This window comes from Urocitellus parryii, chromosome 5 (assembly GCF_045843805.1).
Source record: "Urocitellus parryii isolate mUroPar1 chromosome 5, mUroPar1.hap1, whole genome shotgun sequence".
NCBI lineage: Eukaryota > Metazoa > Chordata > Mammalia > Rodentia > Sciuridae > Urocitellus > Urocitellus parryii.
The window spans coordinates 17,847,656-17,869,788 of record NC_135535.1 but is presented as its reverse complement, the minus strand read 5'-3'; the positions used below and the strand labels follow the sequence as shown (position 1 = coordinate 17,869,788).

The 22,133-nt window shown below is 42.1% G+C and overlaps 1 protein-coding gene across 1 annotated transcript in view; it reads left to right on the top strand.

Annotated features, from left to right (window-relative positions):
* Positions 1-624: 624 nt before the first annotated feature.
* The window catches only part of Stab2 (stabilin 2), a 154,639-nt gene continuing 133,130 nt past the window's right edge, over positions 625-22,133 (top strand). The window contains exons 1-5 of the mRNA XM_026398214.2: positions 625-703; positions 3,608-3,741; positions 5,267-5,382; positions 18,293-18,378; positions 19,162-19,231. Coding sequence (XP_026253999.2) covers positions 629-703; positions 3,608-3,741; positions 5,267-5,382; positions 18,293-18,378; positions 19,162-19,231 — 481 coding nt within the window. The 5' untranslated portion in view covers positions 625-628. The remainder of the gene's footprint in view (positions 704-3,607; positions 3,742-5,266; positions 5,383-18,292; positions 18,379-19,161; positions 19,232-22,133) is intronic.

Below are 22,133 nucleotides of genomic sequence, written 5' to 3'. Positions count from 1 at the left end.
AGATTCTGTCACTTGCTACTTGAGAGAACGGCAAGAGAAGAAAGAATGGATCAAAATATCCAACTGTCGGCATTATAAGGAGTGTGTTGGCCATGTGGGCAAAGCCACTGCCCTCTTCCAGGGCACCCAGGCTTGTCACATTCCCTCCGTCCCTGGGGTTGTGCCCATTTATGGGTGATCCAGCGGACCTTCCCAACAGAGGGTTCAGGCCTTTGCATTTAGACAGAAAGGCCGGGCATCCTCCACGGAGCAGTTGGGAACAGGCCCAGGGCAGTGGGCAGGCCCCAGGGCAGGGAAGGCAGGACGGTGGGGAGGCAGCAACTGTCTGTGTCTTTCACAGGCCACAAAATCCCAGGTCCTGTCTCTGCCTCAGCCCCTCCAGGAAATCCTGTCATTCAGCCAGGACATATATACAGTTCAGAGGGACCAATTTTCACCAAGATCCTGGATTCGCCACTTTTCCTGTCTAGAGGCAGCTCTCTCGCCTCTTCTGGTTCAATCCAGGAAAACGAAAGGGAAGACTTTGAAAGTAAACACTGAAATGCGAAAGAATCTGCTGGGCTAAGTTCAAATAGCAGAGCCCCTCTGACAGGTGCCTGGCACCAGGAGGAGCGAGCACTTCCTCAACATGCTGCCGCTACGGATGGTTTTGCTGGGGTTGATTGGACAGACTTTCTGCTCCCTGGCTGAAACCACAGGACAGGTAAGATGGAACTTTCATATATTTTTGATTTGTTAATTTTTATGATGTGTTCAAAAGCTTTTCATGTTCCCTTCTGGTCCTGGGTAAAGGGTCCTGCTCTGGACTCCATAAATCCAGAGAATGCTGGAATGTTGGGGTGCTACCCAGTGGCTCTATTTCACATTCCACCTCCACTTCGGAATCTCTGATGTCATTGCCAGCCTTCCTATTCCCATGGAGGATTTCGGTGTGGTAGTTTTTGTTTGTTTTAATCATCTCATCCCCTACCATCCCATCTTTCCAAGTTAAAAAAAAAATTTTAAAAACTATGAGTGTGGAGAGATGTTTCTGGGGAATTCCAGGGTGGGTGACATTTTGCATTTTGCAATCAAATATTTGCAAAAGTCACCAGGAATTATCCATCCTTCTACCTTCCACAGCTGTGGTGGAAGTTTCGAGGGCTACCTTCCTGGTAGCCCTTGTTCAATACGTCAGCACATCAGGACCTGGAGCAGGCTCACAGCTGTCCCAGCAAAGTGACACTAGATCAGTGAGCACCAATCTGGGGTGACTGATTTCAAATGCACTTCACAATCTCTAACTTCCGATTAAGAAAGAAAATTTAAATATGATTGTACCTCTGCACCGGGCAAATTTTTGCCAATGAGTTTACTCCAGTTGACCGTCTCCTGATTCTTCCTCTCATGAAAACCTGGGAGGATGCCCGACATCCACATTCCAGTTGGGAAGTAGGGGAGGATGAGTTTGAACTGTGGCTTTTATTTGTCTGTTTAACAGATATTTCAGAGATGAGTCAGAATGCTGCACAATTTACAACTGTTCAACTGAGAAAATAACTTAATTTCAGGAAGCTCAGCCTCTCCCCTGACGGTGCCCCACGAGTGACGGGAATTATCAGCACCCTGATTTTCACCAAGAGCTTGCTTTTGTAGACCTGGTTCTTACAAAAGCAATCAGTGTCTAAATTGTGTAAAGCTGAATTTGCTTTGCAGAGGGAATGAGTTTATAAATACTGAATGAGAGGTACATGAGTCATTCCATTTGGAAAAAAAAAAAAGGGTAATTGGAAGGTCATGGGATTTCCTAAGTAGAGAGTAATAAATCCAGCCTGCTAAAAAAGAAAAGTCAAAGTAATGTCACCCAATAAAACTATTTAAGAAAAAGTCTGCCCTTAAAAATACATACTGGTGTTGTAACAGTTAGAAGGGATTAATTCACATTGTATCTTTTATCATCATTCCACAAAGAACATTCCAGTACGATTTGGGTTCCTAAGGATCACCCCATGAAAGCTTCTAATAAAAACAGGTTTCATCTCTTTGTGCCACTTGGGTACAAGTGAAAGGGCCAATGAAGGAACCAAAGGACTAATAACTTACAGTGTGACCTCTAGCCAGTCATGCACTGTCTCTCACCTCAGTTCCCCCACCCTAAAATGAGGAGGATGATATTCACCCCCACTTATCCCTAGAGTGGTAAAGTTCAAATACAGTAACCCCTTTAGAAGTGCACATCACCCTATCTTGTTCTGCACACGTAAGGTTTCTTCCTTTGCAGGCCTTGCCTATTTCAATGACCTGGGAAGTAGCAATGGGGGTTCTATACCTCGCCGTGCTGGGCTCATAGCATGAGCCATGGGACAACAAGATGTCTGGGATGTCTTCCTGTCCTACAAGGGGCTTTGAAGTGGAGAGCCAAGACTGACCTAGTGGGCTCCACTGGGCCAGCCAGAGGAAGAGTTGAAAAAGGAAAAGAGATGACTGTGGGTTAGGGGCCATGATGGTGTTGGTAGGGCCCTGCAGGGTGCGGGCTGGGTAGCCGAGGGGACAGAACAGAACACTCCTGTGAGGACAGAAACCAGGCCAGGCACAGAGGTGGGATGGAAGAGTCTTCCAGAGCAAGCATGTACTACTGGCCACTCCAGACTGTATGTCAGGCAGCAAGCTCCTGTTACACCATGGAAAGTTCTCATAACCTCAAGAGTGGCTATTGATATCTCCCACCACAGGCGATGGCATGGGGTAAGGAGTTCATTCAAGATTGCACACTTGAGAAGATACAAAGCTTGCCTCCAAACCTAGGTCTCTTGACTTCCAGGTTCAGTCTGTCTTTGTTACACAAAGATGCTTCATCTTCAACTTGTTGGAGGGCTGAAGGAAGCTTGAGAAAAGGGGGAAATCCACACGAGAGAGTCAGCCCCAGCATCGGGAGCAATGGGAGGCAGGCCCAAGTGGGTCTGGATCACTTGTTTTAGCAGTTAATTCTGTGCCACTTTGCATGGCTAAACAACTGTCCCTGGTGGGCCTGCCTGGTGTCCCCAATTTGTTCGTTTAATCAGCAAGTGTAACTGGGTACCACTGCTCATCAGACACTATTTAGGGGCTCAGGCGACAGCAATGGACACAACAGAGCAAGATCCCTGTCCTCATAGAGACTACTTTCCAGTCAGATTGTAATCTAAAGGTCGCAGGAGCTATAGCCTCCGTAGTTCTCAGCACAGTGCAGCCCAGAGCTGCCACTCCTGCGGAGTCAATGCTGAAGAATACCCGTGAGGCCTGTCCTTCTGTGACCAACTGACCTTGATGACCTGCTTCCCCATTCAAAACAGATATTCTGGGATATATTTCAGGTTTCTCCTTTGGATAAATGTGAGTAGTGATATGAGGTTACCTTGCAGGACTCCACACTCTAGATCACGGATGGCAAGTCAGTGCCCCTTCCTTTACCCACAGCCATGGCAGACATTGCTTGTGGAACCCACCGCTCTAGCCAGTCATTTTCAATCAGCCTCATTACCATCCTTGACTTTCCATTCAGATGAAGCCGAGGGAGAAGATTGGCCAAGCCAGCTGTTTTGCAAGATTCTGATCATGGACATTGATATTTGTTATTATGTTTGCACAGGCAAAAAGATGCGATAAGGAGTCTCTTCTAACAATTAAGACCGAATGCCTATCCTGTTCAATTAATTTTGGAGTTGAGTGCCCGGCTGGTTATACCAAAATAACCAACAACTCTATAGGAGTTCGAGATTGCAGGTACTCACTATGAGAAAACAAGCAAGCCTGAGTCTCAGAATTGGGACTCCAAATTGAAGCTCCCTGTCTCGAAAACTGCAAAGTATTGCCATGATTGTTCTCTAACACCATATTGAACCCAAACTTAGGCAACTCACAACTTATGAACTTGGGTCTAAAGCACCTATTATTATTGATTCATATTTTCATACAAAATTGACTACCCTGATTTGCATATAAACATTCTCCCTTCCTCTTGCCCCTCCTATTTTTTAGTATCTGGGGTTTTGTTTCATTTAGAAAGAGTTCCAGTTTGAACTTTTTAAAGGCCTTGGGTCTGGTAGTCATCTCACTAACAAGCTAGGGACCCAGATCCTAATGAGGACCCAAAGAAAAGGGACACATGAATTTTAGCATGGTTGAATTCTTTGTGATGTTGCATTCTCAAAGATCTCTCATGATTTAAAATATTCATAGGATGATAAGGGTTCTGCTTGCTGGGCAAAGGGTGCAGCCATGAGGCTCAAGTACAAATGCAACTTTTTATTTATTCAGTTTACTAACTTAGAAATTAAACTTTACTGCTCACATCTGTAATCCCAGCTGCTCTAGAGGCTAAGGCAGGAGGATCACAAGTTCAAAGCCAGCCTCAGCAAAAGCAAGGTGCTAAGCAACTCAGTGAGACCCTGACTCTAAACAAAATACAAAATAGGACTGGGGATGTAGCTCAGTGGTCAAGTGCCCCTGAGTTCAATCCCTGGTACCTCCCCGCCCCCAAAAAAGAAAAAAGAAATTAAACTTTACTCAATGAGTTAATTTTTAATTCAGAATAAAGAATGAACATTTTTTTATTTTGTATGAAATAAAATCTTAATACTGTTATATAACACTATTTTAAATTCATATTTATTTAATGTGAACACATGACATTCTAAAACCCAAATCACCACTTTTAATACAAATGCACATTTTGCAGCATATATTTTTAAGTTAACATTATTGTTAACTATAGGTACATCCTGGACAGTAGTTCCCTAGGACTTACTCATCTTGCATAACCAAAGCTTTGTGTTTCTTTGACCAAGCCCTCATTTCAACCTCCCTCCAACCCCTGTCAGCCAACATTTTACTGATCTATGAGTCTGATTCCTTATATAAGTGGGATCCTGTAGTATTTGTCCTTATGTGTCTGACCTAAGTCACTAGGTATAATATCCTCCAGGTGAACCCATGTTGCATACAAATGACAAGATCTCCTTCTTTTCTAAGGCTGAGTAATATTCTAATATTTCATTGTGTGTATTTGTATGTTATTTATGATCCACCCCCCATTTTCATTGTTTCTTAATTTTTCGATTTCTAACAATTAAAAACAATTCATGATTGTTATTCTATCTAGAAAACCAGATTCGTTCAATCTATATATTTTTAAACATAGGTAAGCATAAGCATCTAAATAAAAATATAGAGTAATCCCATCACCTAGAGTTAATTGCATTGCTGTGATCCTGGGTTAAGAGTTAATGTCCTCTCTCTACTCTCCAAGGTACACCTTTGAGATCAGAACATACTCTCTGCGTCTTCCTGGATGCCGTCATATTTGCAGGAAAAACTACCTTGAACCTGAGTGTTGTCCAGGTCACTGGGGCCCAGACTGCATGGGTAAGAGACACAATCTTTGCACTTTGGTACTTGCTTCTCAATGTCCTAGCACAGAAAATCAAGATGAAGGCAGCCAAATAAAAGGAGAATGTAAGCATCTTTTTCTAGAAATTCCATTTTAGTCTGTATGTTAAGACTCTTTCTTACTCCATCAGTAAAGCAATCTACTGTAGTTAGAGATCTAACTTTTAGAAAATTCATTTTTAAGTCAGGGAAAGGGACAATTGAAAGGTTATCTATTTAAAAAAGAAAAAAGATAACTGGTCAAAGAGAAGAAATGAGAATGGTGGTTAATTATGGCCCCAAGTACAGTTTTCTTTAGGAAGAAACATCTCAAAGACCATAGTTATTGTTTGGCAACCAAAATAATCAATAAATAGCATAAAAATTGAAGTCCCAGGGCTGAGGCTGGGGCTCAGCGGTAGAGCACTTGCCTGGCCTGTGCAAGGTACTGGGTTCAATTCTCAGCACCACATATAAATAAAAGTTCATCAACAACTAAAAAAAATTTAAGTCCTTTAGGGTGGAATGTCAAACTCTGTAGTATTAAATTTGTATACCTTAGTTTAAAGAAATTATGTAAAGTTGGGCTGGCATTGTGGCTCAGTGGTATAGAGTGCTTGCCTAACATGTGTGAGGCACTGGGTTCCATTCTCAGCACCACATATGAATAAATAAAATAAAGGTCTATTAAAACCTACAAAATATTTTTTTAAAAAAAGAAAGCATGTACAGTTAACTGTAGAAAGTTATATGCAAATATATGTGTATTTAAAAATGAATTCTGATCAGGTTCCACAGTGTGAAAACTACTAACAAAGTTTCAGTCAATAATATGCCCAGACTCCAATGAACAAGCATAGCATTTTGCCAGCTGGAACTGAACTTTTATCCTGATTATTATAGACATTAGTACTCAAATAGTGACTTCTTGCTGTGATGTGCAATTATGTGAAATCTCCCCTTTTTTGGTAGTCAAAAATCATATGATTTTTTTCATGAATTTGTCACTTAGTCCCTATCTTCCATGATGTAATGAAAATATCTCCTTATGATTCATTAAAAGGGTGAAATGTGTTCTCTTGCTTTTTCTTTCTGATTGAAGTAATCTAAGTACCATTTGTGAAGTTTAGAAAGGTCCAAAGAAAGAAAAAATACCAACTCATGCTCTGATTCTGCCATACATAGGCAACCCTAAATATTTTGGCTTATTTCAATCTTGGTCTTTTTTCCATAATCTTCTAAATAGTTGAGCCTATATTGTATGTATTATGTTGTCTCCTGATTTTTTTTTCCCTTAACTAATGATTAAATGACTAATCGCTTCCATCTATTCAACATTCCTGGCATTAAGTACTAGTGAGGTTCTTGGCTTTTTTATTTTCTGATACAATTCCTAAAATAAACCTTTCAGTTAGTTTTATCTCCATTTGCCTATGAGGGATCAGATATTTGGAGATTATCTCTTGCCCGTTCCTTTTGGGATGATAAGTGATAAGTAAGTTCAAGTTCAGGGCTTCCTGGAACCTAAGGCTGCTCTCTTTCCACCTCGTCCCACTGCCTAAAGCAGAGCTCAGGAGAGAGAGAGCCTCAACGCACCTTTCTGATTCCTCTCTCTGTTGGTAGGTCCTTCCAGCCTGCAGTACACTCCTGGCCTTGGGAAGGTCAAGGTTGGGGATTTAGATATCTGTTAACTGCTCTGTGCTGAGTTTCACCCTGCAAATTGGCGATATTTCTAAAACTCTAGCCCACCAGAATCAAGGGTCCAGATTCAGTGTCTTTACCCAGACTTTCAGATTTCAGAGACTTCTTTTCAGGTTAAAAGTGGTCATGACTGCAGCCTACTCTCGAAGACATCCTGGTACAAGACAAAGAACTTTTATATTTGCCTTCCTCTTTCCAACCTGTGAAAACTAATCTGATGTTAAGGTATTAATCAGATGCACTGTAGAAAATAAAAAGCTTTGTCTAAGATGCATTATGAAAGTCAGCATGTCCAACAGAATGAGTGGCAGACCCAACCATAGGGGCAGAACCACGCAGGACCTGCAACCCCAAGTTTTAGGTGTGAACTTAGTTGGATCAGGGGGGCCAGTGACTTTCCATTTATGCCTCAATCTCCTTCTGTGCCAAATGGGGGTAATAAAGTCCTGCTTGAGGAAACTGTGATAGAGGTTTGCAAACAATAATCTAGGGGAAAGGAAGGACTTGGCAAGTGTATGACACAACACAGGCATTTTAGAAATGTCCTGTGACTAAATGAATGCATGAATGGCAATCCACAGACCCCTACTCATGAAGAGAGAATGGAATGGTGCTCTTTCTCTGAGTCCTTGTTGGAAGGGTGGGTAATTTTGAAAACACACATAGGAAAAAAGGATTCAAAATCTTCAGAGGGTTTCATAACATTGCTTTGTGCTCTTTGGGGCAAAGTGGCAGGGCTCACATCTACGATCAGAAAAATCAGAAAGGATTCTCTGAATGCTCAGCCATTTCCTTTAGACAGGTGATCAGGCCAGAGAAGCAAAACACAAGAAAACCAGGGTCTGGACATTATTTCTGTTGTCCTCTCATTGGGGCAAAAGGGTACTTCCCTTTATCTTCGTATTCCAAACATACTAAAAGTTACAAAAGGCTTCCTTCCGTCAGCTCAGGGACAAGATAAACCCTCCCTGTGGCTGCATATTTCACCTCTCACGTTTTGTGTGATGACAGGCAAGGTCCTGTCTATCACTTTACATTTCCGCCAGGACAGAGCCATTTCTGAGCCGCTGACACGCAGCATCCACCCTCTTTTTTGAGGAAACACATTCCCAAGCTCCAGAGTGACCTTGTATCCTAAGCAAACGGGCACTCACTTCCTTTGTAATACAACAACAGATTCACTGGTTCTCAACACCTCTGGGGCCCTCGAAGATTATTTCAATAGTGTCTTACTCAGATTAGGAAGTAACGGTTTGATCAACACTGAAAACTTAGAAAACACAGAAAAACACAATGATAAAAAAAAAAATGACCCATCATCTCCTATCATGAGAAAAAATGGTGTGGATTCTCACCTGGGGGAAAGAAATATCATCCTGATATAAGGAAGGTATTTTTACTTGAATTGAACTTGCTTGTCCCTAATTAAAATTTGTACTGCTTCATCAAGCATGCATAGGAAAATTTTCTCACTAACACAGAAATGTATTTTTAACTTTGAAACTTCATCATATTTGAACAGACAATATTCTGCTTGAGAGGAAACAGAATTTTCTTTATCTGTACATTCCTGTTTGATTCCACCAGGAATGTGATTGATTTGTGCAGCCACTCAAAGTCATGGAAGAGGCATGTAGGCAGAAAGGTCATGGCTAAGCTTGATCATGGTCAGAACATCCTAAGAGAAATGGGGTATTGGGGGGTTTTCTTTCTTAGGTCAATTTCACCAAATTCATTGACTTTTCTTTTTTTTGGACCTCTTTTTCTTTTCCACTTCATATTCGTTGCCATTCACTGCACAGTTTGCAAATAATGAAATAAGGGGCTACATGGATTTGAAAACACACTATAAGAAAAAGGCTTTTTTTGGGGGGGGGCGCTTTGAGTGATAAATGATGCTGAGTCCACATTAAGGACATATTTTGCTTTGTGCTTTGGTCTCCCAGGCAGATAAGACCGACCAGCTATCCATGGAATACGAGGAGATATTTTCTGCTAACCCTGAGCACCAAGGTTTTAAACAAAGGTGGTGACATGGAATAGGCACCTCTAGAGCCTCTTAGCAGAGAAAGTTAGTTACTGGGAGGTCCTTGGCCTCCGGTTGGGCAGGAAGTTGATTATCTTCCTTTAAAGAAACAGTTCAGCTAATGATTTGCTGACAGTTTATAATGGCCCCATCTCCTGTGTGAGAAAAGTCATGGTACAAGAGACCACCAGAGTAGTAGTCACCCAGAGGAAATGCGATAATGACTTAAAGTAGCCTTATCAGCTACTTCAGCCTCACAATGCGTCAGAAATATGCCCTCGTAGCAAATTCTGTAATATCTCTCTTCAAGCATGGTTGCTGAGACTGTCAGTTTTACTGTATGTATTATTTAGAGGGGCCCAAGGTGAAAGAAAAATGATTTGAGAAGCAGGAAATAAATTTATACTTTTGCCTTAAAATTTTTAATTAAAAGCCAAATAAGTTTTCAAATCAGGACCCCTAAAACCCACATACTCTTGCTATCTTTTTTTCCAAAGTTCCTTCCAGGATTGGCCAACTCATAAAAATCAAGTATTTATTGAGCACTTACTATATGCCACACATAATCACCTATATGATAGGATCTATTCCAGTCGTGCTTATAATAGGTCCCTAATCCCAAGAAGTTGACAGATTAATGAGAGAGAAGGACACAAAAGCAATAGTACCTGTACATTGTACTGTGAGCCCAGGCGAGGATGCTGGGATTTTGAAGAGTCTGGCAGCTCACCCTGTTTGCCTGCTCAACTAAACCAAACTACCCCACAAAGGTCCTGCCTCCAGATACCATGGCACTGGGAGTCAGGGCCCATGTGTGGATTTGCAGAAGAAACAAACATCAAGCCCTAATAATAAGTACTCACCCTGACCCTTAGCCCACTGAGTCCCGAGGCCCTGGGAGATGGGCTGGGTCAGGATGGAGCACTTCCTACAGAAAAAAATCTTCCATCCCCTGCAGATGAGACTCAGGAAAATCCCTGGGAGAGAGAAATTTCCAACCAGCCTTCACCCTTAGCACACCTACAGGAAACATCGGATGGCCCTGAGCGGCTAGAAGGCCACTCGTTTCAGAAAAGGATGTGCTGGGGTCTCACCTCTTCAGAAATAAACCCCAAGGCCGGCCTCACTGGTCCCTTCCTGACCACAGCAAGAAGCACGCAGTACCTTTCTGTGCTGGCTGGACTTCATTTTACATTCTCATCAAGGTACAAAGGGAAACAACTGTGGCAGCTTTGAAAATAAGAGCAAGGAATCAATGAATGTCAAACAAATCCATCAATTCATAGACATAAACCACGTAAATACTATAAGCAATCCGTACAAAGAAGCGCAAGTTCAAGACTTTCCAGTCAGGCAGAACTGGGTAAGAATCCTCTGGATCTAAGGACTATGTGACCTTGTTACCCAGCCTGCGTATGCCTGAGTTTCTCTTAGGTAAAGCAGAGATCATAGCCCTTCACAGGGCTAAGGGTGAGGACTAAATATACTGAGCTGTACGTGCAATGGGCCAGTCATTCTATCCAGGACCCAGCGACAAAAATGAAAGATCAGGCAGCAGGTGATGAACAAAGACCAACATCTGGTCCCTGGAACATGATTTGCTAAATGGATATCTGGACCTGAAGAATGTTCCTTGAACATTGCAACTACCCTAAAGCACCCAAATGAGAAAATTCAGAGATTGAAGGCAGCACATTATACAGATTACCGTGTGTTTAGCAATAGACATTAATGATTCTAGTATCTGAATTTCTTTTCCTTTCAGTGAGTATAAACTATAGAAAAGGGACTCCAAGATCTAGGTAAAGTTAATCCACCATGTATAGGACACTGATCATCCTTCCAAACCTGTCACTAAAGCACAAAATCAGTTCTGCTGGATTTTTTTTTCAGTTATTCTTCAGGCATAATTTGCACACAGTAAATTCACCCTTCTTAGGGTACAGTATTTTGAGTTGTGACAAACACAACACTGTTGTGTGGAAGTCACCACAATTAAGATACAGAACAGTTACACCATCCCCATCCCCCATTCCCTCTAATGGCCTCTCCAATCCCAGCCTCTGGCAAATACTGCTTTCTGTGCCTATACTGTTGCCTTTGTGTCACAAAACCGGAATCGCACAGTAGGGACTTTCTTGGGCTGACTTCCTTCCCTTAGCATAATGCATCCGAGATCGGTGCATGTTGTCACATGTACCAGCAGCTCCCTGGGACTTCCTTCTGCAGCTGGACCCAGTTTGTTTATTCACTAACTGAAAACATTTGCAGTTATTTCCACTCTGGGGCAACTGAGAACAAAACCTCTATGGATATTTATGTTCAGGTTTTTGCATGAGGACAAGGTTTTATTTCACTTAGATAAATACCTAGACATGGGGCTCCTGCATTGCAGAGTGGGGTATGTTTAACTTTGTGGAAACTGCCAGAACTGTCTTTCAAAGCATCCATGATCATTTTTCATTCCCACCACCAATGTATGAAGGTTCTAGTTGTTTGGAATCTTTGCTGGCACCTGGTATAATCAGATCTTTCCCTTTTCCAACCATTCTAGTGAGTGTGTAATGTCTTTCACTGCCATTTCTTTAATATGCATCTTTCATATGCTTATTACCTATTTATTTATCTTTTGAGTAGTTTACTTATTAAGTTTGGAGCATTCTTTAAGTATATGAGATACAAGTTTTTATTGGATGTGTGATCTATAGGTATTCCCTTAAAGTCTGCATCTTATCTTTTTTTTCTCTTAACAGCTTTTTGAACAGAAAACATCCTTAATTTTGGTGAGGCCACTCTGATAGATATGCCTCTTGAGTCCTATCTAGAAATATCTGGACCTGAAGAATGTTCCTTGAACATTGCAACTACCCTAAAGCACCCAAATGAGAAAATTTAGAGATTGGGGCTTTACATCTAGGTCTATTATCCATTTCAAGTTAACTTGGACATATGGTTTAAGGGATAGATCAAGGTTCATTTCTTTTGTATGTAGATAATAATTCCAATAATTCCAGCAATGTTTCTTAAAAAGATTGTCCTCTCTCCATTGAATTGCCTTTGCATCACTGTAGAAAATGAGCTCATCCCCTGTGTCTTATTGATCTGTGTGTCTGTCCCTTCACCACTCCCACTGTCTTGACTGCTACTGCTTTAGTCCTGGAATCAGGTAGTAGAAGTCCTCCAACTTGGCCTTTTCAACATTATTTTAGTGATTCCAGTCCCTTTTCTTTGCCATATAAGTATAGAATCACCTTATCAGTTTCTACCAAGAAATATAAATCTTGCTAGGATTTAATTTTAATTTTTAGTACATTATAGTTATACAGAATTGTGGAGTTCCTTTGCCATATTCATAAATGCATCTAACAATTGACTCCATCCTGTAGGATGAAATTATATTGAATCTATAGATCAGTTGAGGGAGGACTAACATCTGAAAATATTGAATATTCTGATTCATATCCACAGTATTGTGTTGCATATACTTAGGGCTTCTTTCATTCATCAGTATTTTGTACATTTCAGCTTACAGATTCTATACTATTTTTTGATACTTTAATACCTAAGATATGCATAGTTGTTGGTTCTATTTTAATGAATTTTCACATTTTCAATTGCTAATTATTCATGGTCACTGTATAGAAATGCAATCGGTTTCCGTATATCGACTCTGAATCGTGAGAACTTATTATTAGTTCTAATAATTTTTTGAAAATTCTTTGGAATTTTCCCCCATAGATAATCAGTTGACTGAAAATAGAAACCATTGTATTTCTTCCTCACCAAACTGAATGCAATTTACATTGTTGTTTCTTTTAACCTTTAGTTACTGACCTGGTGTTTTCTCTGTTTTGTGTATTGCTGGGATTCAGTTGGCTAAAATTTTGTTAAGAATTGTTGGGTCTAGTGGGCTGGGCTGTGTAGCTCAGTGGTAGAGCACTTACCTCAAGTGTATGAAGCACTGGGTTCGATTCCAGCACCACAAATAAATGATAAATAAAATAAAGGTCCATCAGCAACTAATATACACATATAAATTGTTGGGTCTATGCTCCTTAGAGATCTGGATCTATAATTTTCTTTGCTTCTTATATATTTGTCTGACTTTGCAATCAGGATAATAATGTTCTACATATGAAGTGTGCTGGAACATGTTCTCTCTTCTTCAACTTCCTAGAAGGGTTTTTGTAAAATTGGTATCATTTTTTCCTTAAATGTGAGATAGAATTCACCAATGAACCATTCGGATAGAATATTTTTTGGAAAGGATTTTAATTTCAAATTCTTGAGCATAAAGATATTCATGTTATCTAGTTTCTTCTTCAGTGAGCTTTAGTAGTTTTTCACATTCAGTAGATTTGCCTATTTTGTCTATATTGTCACATTTATTGGCATCAAGTCAATCTTATTATGTTAGTTGGCTTTTCATCACTGTGACCAAAATACCTGACGAGAACAACTTAGAGGAGGAAAGTTTACTTGGGGCTCACAGTTTCACAGGTTCAGTCCATGGTTGGCTGATTCCATGGCTCTGGGTCCAACAAGAAGCAGAGCATCATGGCGGAAGCGGGCGGCAGAGGAAAGCTACAGTAACCAAGAAGTAGAAAGACAGAAAACAAATGCTAGGGACAAAATATAAACCCCAAAGGCACACCCCAGTGCCCTACTTCCTCCAGCCCTACCCCCCTGCCTGCAGGTACCACACCGTAGTATTGTGTTAATCTATCTAATTATTAGTCTATCAAATGGTCTCACATGCTACTTGGGCTGCATCTCTCATATTGGAATCCTTTCACCTCTAAGCATCCCTGCACCGTCTCACAACCACAGCAATAATAGGGATTAGTTATTCCTTTCATGCTCTTAGGCTGGTGGTAGGTTCCTTCCCTTTATTCCTGCAATTGGTCCTTCTCCGCTTCTCCCCTTCCCCGCTCACCTTTCTGTAGATCCAGATTTATATGGTATCATTCTGTTTCTTCCAGATCCATTTCCTTGATCTTTTAGCTTTTGTGTGTCTGGGAAAATCTTTATCTTAACTTGGTTTTGGAAAGATGTCGTTGTTGGAACATAAAATTCTAAATCGCCACTTCTGTTGGTTTTGGTACCCTGAAGATGCTGGCTCCTCCTCTAGCTTGTGTTGGGGTCCCTTGTTAGACATGTCATTGTACCTGTGTCCTCACAACACTGTCAAAAATTTTTTCCCTTTGTCAGTTGTTAAGATTGTTTCTTTTTCACTGATTTTAAGGAATTTTTATGGTGTGTAGTTTTCTTTTTGATGCCTTTGCTAAGGGTTCTCTGAGCTCTTGGGACTGTGAGTTCACACATTTTATCAAATTTGGAAATTTTTGGCCATAAATTTTTCAAACTGTTTTCCTTTTCCCTCTTCAGAGACTCCAAGTTCACCTATATTAAAGTGCTTGACGTTGTCCCACAACTCTCTCACGCTCTGCTCCTTGTTTCTCAGTTTTTCTGTTTAATTTCTTTTCCATTTAAGTTCACTGAATCTTTTTCCTCAATGCTTAAACTTGTATTAATTCTACATAGTATGTTTTTTTTAAATAAATTTTTAGTTGTAGACAGACATGATACCTTTATTTATTTGTTTATTTTTATGTGGTGCTGAGCAGCAGACCCAGTGCCTCACGAGTGCTAGGCAAGTGCCCTACCACTGAGCCACAACCCCAGCCCTACGTAGTATGTTTTTATCTCAGTTATTATATTTTCACTAAAAATTTCAATTTATGTTTTATTTACATCTTTCCCTTCTATAACATGCTTTTCCTCTCTTCTGGAATACAGAGAATACAGTTATGACTATTTTTGAACTTCTGCTGATCATGTGTGTAATTTCTGGGTGGCTTTAGTTTTTCTCTTCATTATTCATGCCTAGGACATTTTTTATTTAATGTAGACATTGCAAATTTTACTTTGGTTTGGTGTTTGATATACTTGCATTTTATTAAAATACTCTTCCCTAACACAGTGTAACACATAGACACACAGACACACACACACACACACATTGTTAAGCTTTGTTCTAGAACAAACAAAACTACAGTAATCAGAGGCTGGAGATGCAGCTACAGCGTAGAGCTTTTGCCTAGCATGCATAAAACTCTGGGTTTGATTCCTTCACTGAAAAAAAAAAGAGAAGGAAAGAATAAAGCTGCATAAAGGTACATTATAATCTAATTTCTGGGACACAGATTATTTGGAAAGTGTTTGAACCTGCTTTTAGGTTTTCTTGGATGAGACTAGAGCAGCCTTTAGTCTAGGGCTGACTATTCCACCAGAGAGGTGGCATCCTTCTGTGTCTGCTTCCCAGTGCCCCATGTCGTCCAAGGTGTTCTGCTCCGAGTGAGGGAACACCTAATACCCTGTCCTGTGTGAGCGGGGTCTTAGCCCTTTATTCTCCCTGAAACTCCCCCTTCCCCGAGTCATTGGGATTGAACCCAGGGAACTCTACCACTGAGCTACATCCCCAGCCCTTCCCATTTGGTTTTTGAGATAGGGTCTCACTAAGTCTCCTTGACCTTGCGATTCTCCTGCCTCAGCCTCTCAGGTCGCTGCTGGAATAATAAGCATGAGCCACTGCCTCCAACTGCCCCACACTCTCAGGCGGTTCCTTCCTGATTCAGGTAGCTTCCTATCTGCCACATCAGTTCTCAGTGGTATGGAGAGAGGAGCACCTTGCCAGAGCTTGCTCACCCCCTCTCTGGACAGCTCACTTATCTCTGGTTCTGCCCCGTGGGATCCAGCAAAATTCACCAAATTCCCCAAACTCCATTTTCTAACTGAGGGTACCCCTGGACTCCATTTAGGCTCCATCTATTGAGGCCAAATCCAAGCCAATTGATCCATTCAGGATTAGGTCATTTTGGGTAAATGCTGAAAGCATCCAGTAGAGGGAGCTAGGAGGGCTCCGGTATTCTTCCTTTATCTCAGTATGTAAACCAGTATTATTTGGTTTTCCTTACTAGACTGGCAGGGCCATGGAGACAGGGACAAGCTCTGTGCGCCCCACTTATATACCCAAGACCTTACATCAGTCCCACCACCTCCCAGTACCACCACACTGGGGCCCAAACCTGCAACATGTGAACCTTTAAGGAACACACTGCACCATGTCCCAACATTGCACCCTGAAGCTCACGTATTGAATTCTAATCTCCAATGTGATGATATTGCAAACTGGGAGGAGATTATGACATGAGAGCAGAGCCTTGTGGCTGGAATTAACGTCCTTATAGAAGAGGTCCCAAAGAGTTCCCTGGCCCCTTGCACCCATGTGAGGACACAGCAAAAGGCACCTTCTACAAACCAGGAAATGGGTCTCCAGCAGACACTGAAGTTCTCAGCACCTGGATCTTTCCACCTGCACTTCCCGGCCTCCGGGACGAACACATTTCTGTTGTTTCTAAGCCACCCAGTCTGAGGTACCTTGTCATGGCAGCCCAAACCAACCAAGATAACAGCTTTTTCATTTTCTGTGAATGCTGATTGCATATGACAGGAGGAGGGTGGATAGCAGAGCACTCTGTGGCTCAGGGAAGCTTGGGGCAAAGGTCTTTTATGCTGGGAGTAAAAAGTGGGGGAGCAGGAAGGTAGGCACTTCCAGGAGAGGCTGGCAAATGAGTCTCTTATTACCGCTTCCAGCTGGGTGACTTTAGACAGGTCATTTAACCACTCTGTGCTGTTGCTTATCTAGAAAGTGGGACTTGAAATAGCATGTAATTCAGGGCATTGCTGTGAGCTGTGCACACATGCATACTTTATTATTATCTATAGTTCTGGCGTTAGGTTTTGTGGAAGACACGTTTTCTTGCATGAAATAATATTTGATCCTGCCTCCTTCACATAAACACATTTCGTGGCCATGGGGTGACTTCAGCATGGCGCTTGAAGATCTAGATACCTTATTTAAACAGGAAGAACCTAAACTGTCACTGAACCCATGTCAACTCACAGTGTGGACCAATACCAAGTATACGAAGAAAATAGAATTTTATTTTTATCCTCATTGCAGTAGTACCTTGAGTTTCTGTTGCTTATTTTTTTTAATATTTATTTATTTATTTTTTTGGTGTAGATGGACACAACACAATACCTTTATTTTCATATGATGCTGAGGATCCAACCCAGGTCCCCCTTGTGCTAGGCGAGCACTCTACTGCTGAGCCACAATCTCAGCCCTCTGTTGCTTATTTTAACTTCTCTAATTTGGGGCATCACAGTTTCTGACTGTCTTACTAAATGCCCCTCTGTCTCAACATGAAATTTAATGCTTAGTACATAATAGGAATTCCTTGAACATTAGTGAATACCTATGAGACCTTCTAATAAATGGTAAATGCTCTGTTCCAGGTCTAGTTCAATTGAGAAGCACAAAATGCATCCTTCTTTGGAATCAGCGTGTGGGTGAACTCAAAATATCTTTGCTTATCCTACTAAGCATTTTATTAACTAGCCCCAGCCACCCACCACTCCCACCGGGCAGCTTCCAAGTTCCATCCCCACCAAACTCATATCATTCCCAGTGCAGCCCAAGGTCTTTTGCAACTCTGAAACTTTGTACTTGCTTCTCTCTTCCTGAAACGCCCCTCCCTTTAAAGCATAACCCTAACCCTACTGCACCTTCAAAACCCCAGCCTAAATGACTTCTCCTTGGGGATGCCTCTCAGATTCTCCAAGGAGCACAAATAGCTCCCTTTCCTGGGCCACCTCAGTTCCCTGCCCAGCACACTGATTCAAGGGCCTGGCCTTAGGGTTCTGTGAGGGCTACACTAAATTTCCAGCTGCGCAACTAAAAATGGTAAGACCCTGGGCAAGTCATGTGATCTCGATTCCGGTCTCCTCATCTGCTAACCAGCAGCACTAGCAGGCACCCCTACAGGTTGCAGGGGCATTGACTTAAGTAGATCATTGCAAAGTGTTAGCAAAGTCTCAAGAAGAAATGACAGAAGTTGGTGGCTTCTATTCATGCTCCTGACTGCACTGAGAGTCACCCACATTCCTGTCTGCCTCCCCCATGAAGCCCTAGATGACACCAACAGGGTCTGCAAATATTTCTTGTCTCTGGAACTAGCACACCTGCCAGCACATAGTAGGTGCTTTGTGCATCATTGCAGAATGCTCCTGAGAAGTCTTGAAAGGATGACTCTGAGCTCTTTGACTTCCTAGAGTGCCCAGGAGGAGCAGAGTCACCCTGTAGCGGCAGGGGCCATTGTGCTGATGGCATAGAAAGAGACGGGAGCTGCTCCTGCCAGGTAAGTAGAACATCTTCTCCCTCTCCCTGGCACCCGGGAGCCTCCTTAAACACGGGCACACGTGGTGGTGTCTCTGAGGGGCAGCAGTGTTCATAAAAGACTATGCCATCTGCAATAAAGTCACCTCTTAGAGGCTGGGGACCCTCTGGTGAGTCAATTAACTGCTCAGTCTTAACCGTATACATCTGTAAAATGGGTCTGAAATAAGATCTGTGCAATATCAAAGAAGTCAAGTGTGATCACACGGGCAATGCTCCTTGGTGACAGTCTCCAGGGCTATAGGGACTGTGGTCATTGTTACTATTAATAATCCCAGCTGTTCACCAACTGCCCTTTACCGCTTCCTCAGCATCCTTCGCCACCCCCTGGATCTGCTGATGGAAGAGTTTCTTTATCTCATGAAAGTGACTCTTTGCCAGTTTCAAGTCTTAGAGGTTTTTAAACACAAAGAAATGTTTCTGAAAGGATGGAGCTCAATGCCTTCAGAAATGCAAAACCAAGAGCCTTCTCTCCGCACCCTCGGGTGAAGCTGTTTGTGTCTATTTATATCTTTGGGACTGACAGAGCAGCTTTACTCTGCAGATCTCCATACCCTTAGCAAAAAGACAACCAGGTCCTCATGTCAGCATTATCACAAAAATAAGAAAGGTGCTAGAGAGGAGCTTGGAGACAGGCCCCAGGGAGGGGATATCTAACACTAAACCAGTCCACAGTGAGAAGCTCCCAGGCTCCCTGGGTATGGCAGGTCACCTCGGGTCTGATGTCATCCTGGTGGTTCTGCAGGAGGGGTTTGGTGGAACAGCCTGTGAAACCTGCGCTGATGACAACTTATTTGGACCCACCTGTTCGGAAGGTAGGTGGGTTTTTGTGTAATCAATGCATTTGTAAGGGTCCAGAGAGCCTGTTTCATAAGGGAAAACTCAGAACATGTAGCCAGGATGTAGTTGCATGTAGCCAGGTCTACAAAGGGAAAGCCAAAGTTGACAGTGAATGTGATCAATGGAGGGATGCGGAGAGAGAGAGCACTTCAAGTGGCCGCTCACCAGGATGCCTTCTGGCCTGCTTGGGAGGCACGTGGGTTCTGTTCCCTGGCCTTCTGTTCCTTGCTGTAGGGCTTTTCTCTGAGGTCTTTCTGAATCCTAGTCTCAGTATAGATCCAGGGAACTCTCAGATCTACCATAGGTCCCCCCACATTCTAATATGCCCCTTCCTTTCGGGAATTCACAATTTCAACTGCCTGCAGCGGTCAGAGATTATTGATTCCACAGTCAGCACACAACCCTGAGACCGGCTTATCCAACCTCTCCTTTTTATTGTCCTCAGAAGTGGCCCTTGAGGCAAGGGTTTGAGTACAAGTTATTTATTTGGCAGGTGATCCCAAGAAGCACTTCCTTGAGAGAGTGACATGGGGTAAATAAAAGCTACACCATCTTGGAGTTATTTCTCTTATCCACAATGGGGTGGGAGCAATGCCTATCCAAAGACGCCCACACCACAGCCTAGTCTCTGATGCCTGATCTCTGCTACCTGGCATGGCAAAGGGGAATGAAGATAACAGATAGAATTAAGGTTGCCAATCAGCTGATCTTCAAATAGAAGGTTGTCCTGAATTATCTGGGTGGGCCCAACGTAATCCCAAGGTCCTTCCATGTGTAGGAAAGGGACAGGGGACTCAGTGTCAGAGCAATGCAATGTGAGAAAGACTCAGCCAGCCATCACTGGCTATGGAGATGGAAATGGGCCAGGAGCCATGAAACACAGGCAGCCTCTAGAAGTTGGTTAAGGCAAGGAAACAGATTCTTTCCCAGAGCCTCCAATAAGGACCAACCTTGCCAACATCTTGATTTTAGTGCATTGATTTTGGATTTGGATTTCAGAAATATAAAACAATAGATCTGTGGTGTTTTCAGAGAGTAAATGTCTTTGTTCATTTTCTATTGCTATAACAAAGTGCTTGAGGCTGAATAGTGTGTAAAGAAAAGACATTTCTGCAGCTCACAATTTTGGAGATGAAAAGTCCAAACAGCATAGTGCTAGCTCTGGCAAGGACCCCCCTGACTGCCTTACACCATGGTAGATGTGTATGTGTGTGTGTGTGTGTGTGTGTGTGTGTGTGTGTGTGAGAGAGAGAGAGAGAGAGAGAGAGAGAGAGAGAGAGAGATCCCATACCAAGATAGGAAGCCAGAGGGAGGAGAGAGGCAAGTCTTGCTCTTTTACAACAACCCCTCTCTCAGGCCCCAACTGGAGTCCCAAGGGAACTACATCAGTCTCTTCCAAGGACACACCCCAGTCCTAATTACCTCCCAGTAAGCTCCACCTCTTAAAGGTCCCACCACCTCTTACCATCATCACACTGAGGACCAAGCCTCCAACATATAAACCCTTGAGGAACAAATGCAAACCATCGCACTAAGTTTGTGGTGATTTGTTACAGCAGCAATAAGAAACTGATACACACAATCATCAGGGGAGAGCTGTCAATTCCTTGGCTCTTTCAGCATCAGTGAGTGCTCTGTCTGAACAGCTATCTTAAGCCTCACACCAGACTCCCAGGCAAAGAGTTGTAGGTGCTGGAAGTTGATTGAGATGCATGGAATCAGCAAGACCCAGAGAATGTAGGTGTGGTAGGGACAATGTCTTCCAGAGCCATTGCTCCCCAAAAGAGCATACTGGGTGCCCTTTCTCTAATACCACTTTGGTTCCAGTTCTATGGAAAAAAATTAGGTTTGGTAGACCACTTTGATTCAAATGTTTGGAAGAAAATCAACACACACACACATACACACACATACACACACACACACCCTCATAAGTTCACCCACTCTGTAGTGGAGGCATTGCTTCATTCCAATTCATACCTTGAAGGTAAGACACCATTGTGTCTTTATCTCCTGTACCTTCCACAGAGCTGCCCGCAGGGTAGACTCACACAGCTTTAGTTGGTTGGATGAATGAATGAGTGAGTAAGTGAATGAATGAATATCTAATTCACTGCAGCAATGGCATGATTTCAGGAGGTAGCACGTGGAGGGCTGGAGCCTCGGCCTTACAGACAGACTGGACCTCAGTTCCAGGGCTACTAATTGTGGGAACCTAGATATGTTCATGGCGCTCTCTCATGCTGTTTGTGTATTTTTTTATCTAAAAAATAGAAATAATATTGCCTCCTTCAGGGAGTACATAATGAGATAATCAGTGCACAATAAATATTAGCTGTTATTATTATTATTATTACCACCTAGTTTCCCCTAATCTAATTTCTTCACCAACAACTCCACATGAGATTATTTCATATGGGTATTAGAAAAAGCAAATTTTAAAAAGATATTGGTATTCTGTATGCTTTTTAATATTAACATTACATTAAGGGTCAGTAACTAAAATATAACCAACCATTTATTGAGAAACAAAATGTTTCCTCTCACATTGGCCCTTCCTTGCCATACTACTAGAATTTGAATTATATATACCAAATAAACACTAGATAGATACTATGCCAAATAAATCCTAAGTGGGAAGGAAGAAAGAAAATATGCAATGTTGCTTAGTACTCAGGAAAACTGAACAACTGGGAATGAAAAATTAGAAAGATGAACCATGTTAGCTCCAAGAAACTAGTGTGTGATGGGCACAGATGCACATGGAAATTCCTCCATATAAAGGAAGTGACCTGCCTTCACAATTATTTGTGCAATGGAGAAAGCACAAGTGAAAAGAATAAAAATGGTTTGGAAACCTAAAATATTAAGGAGGAA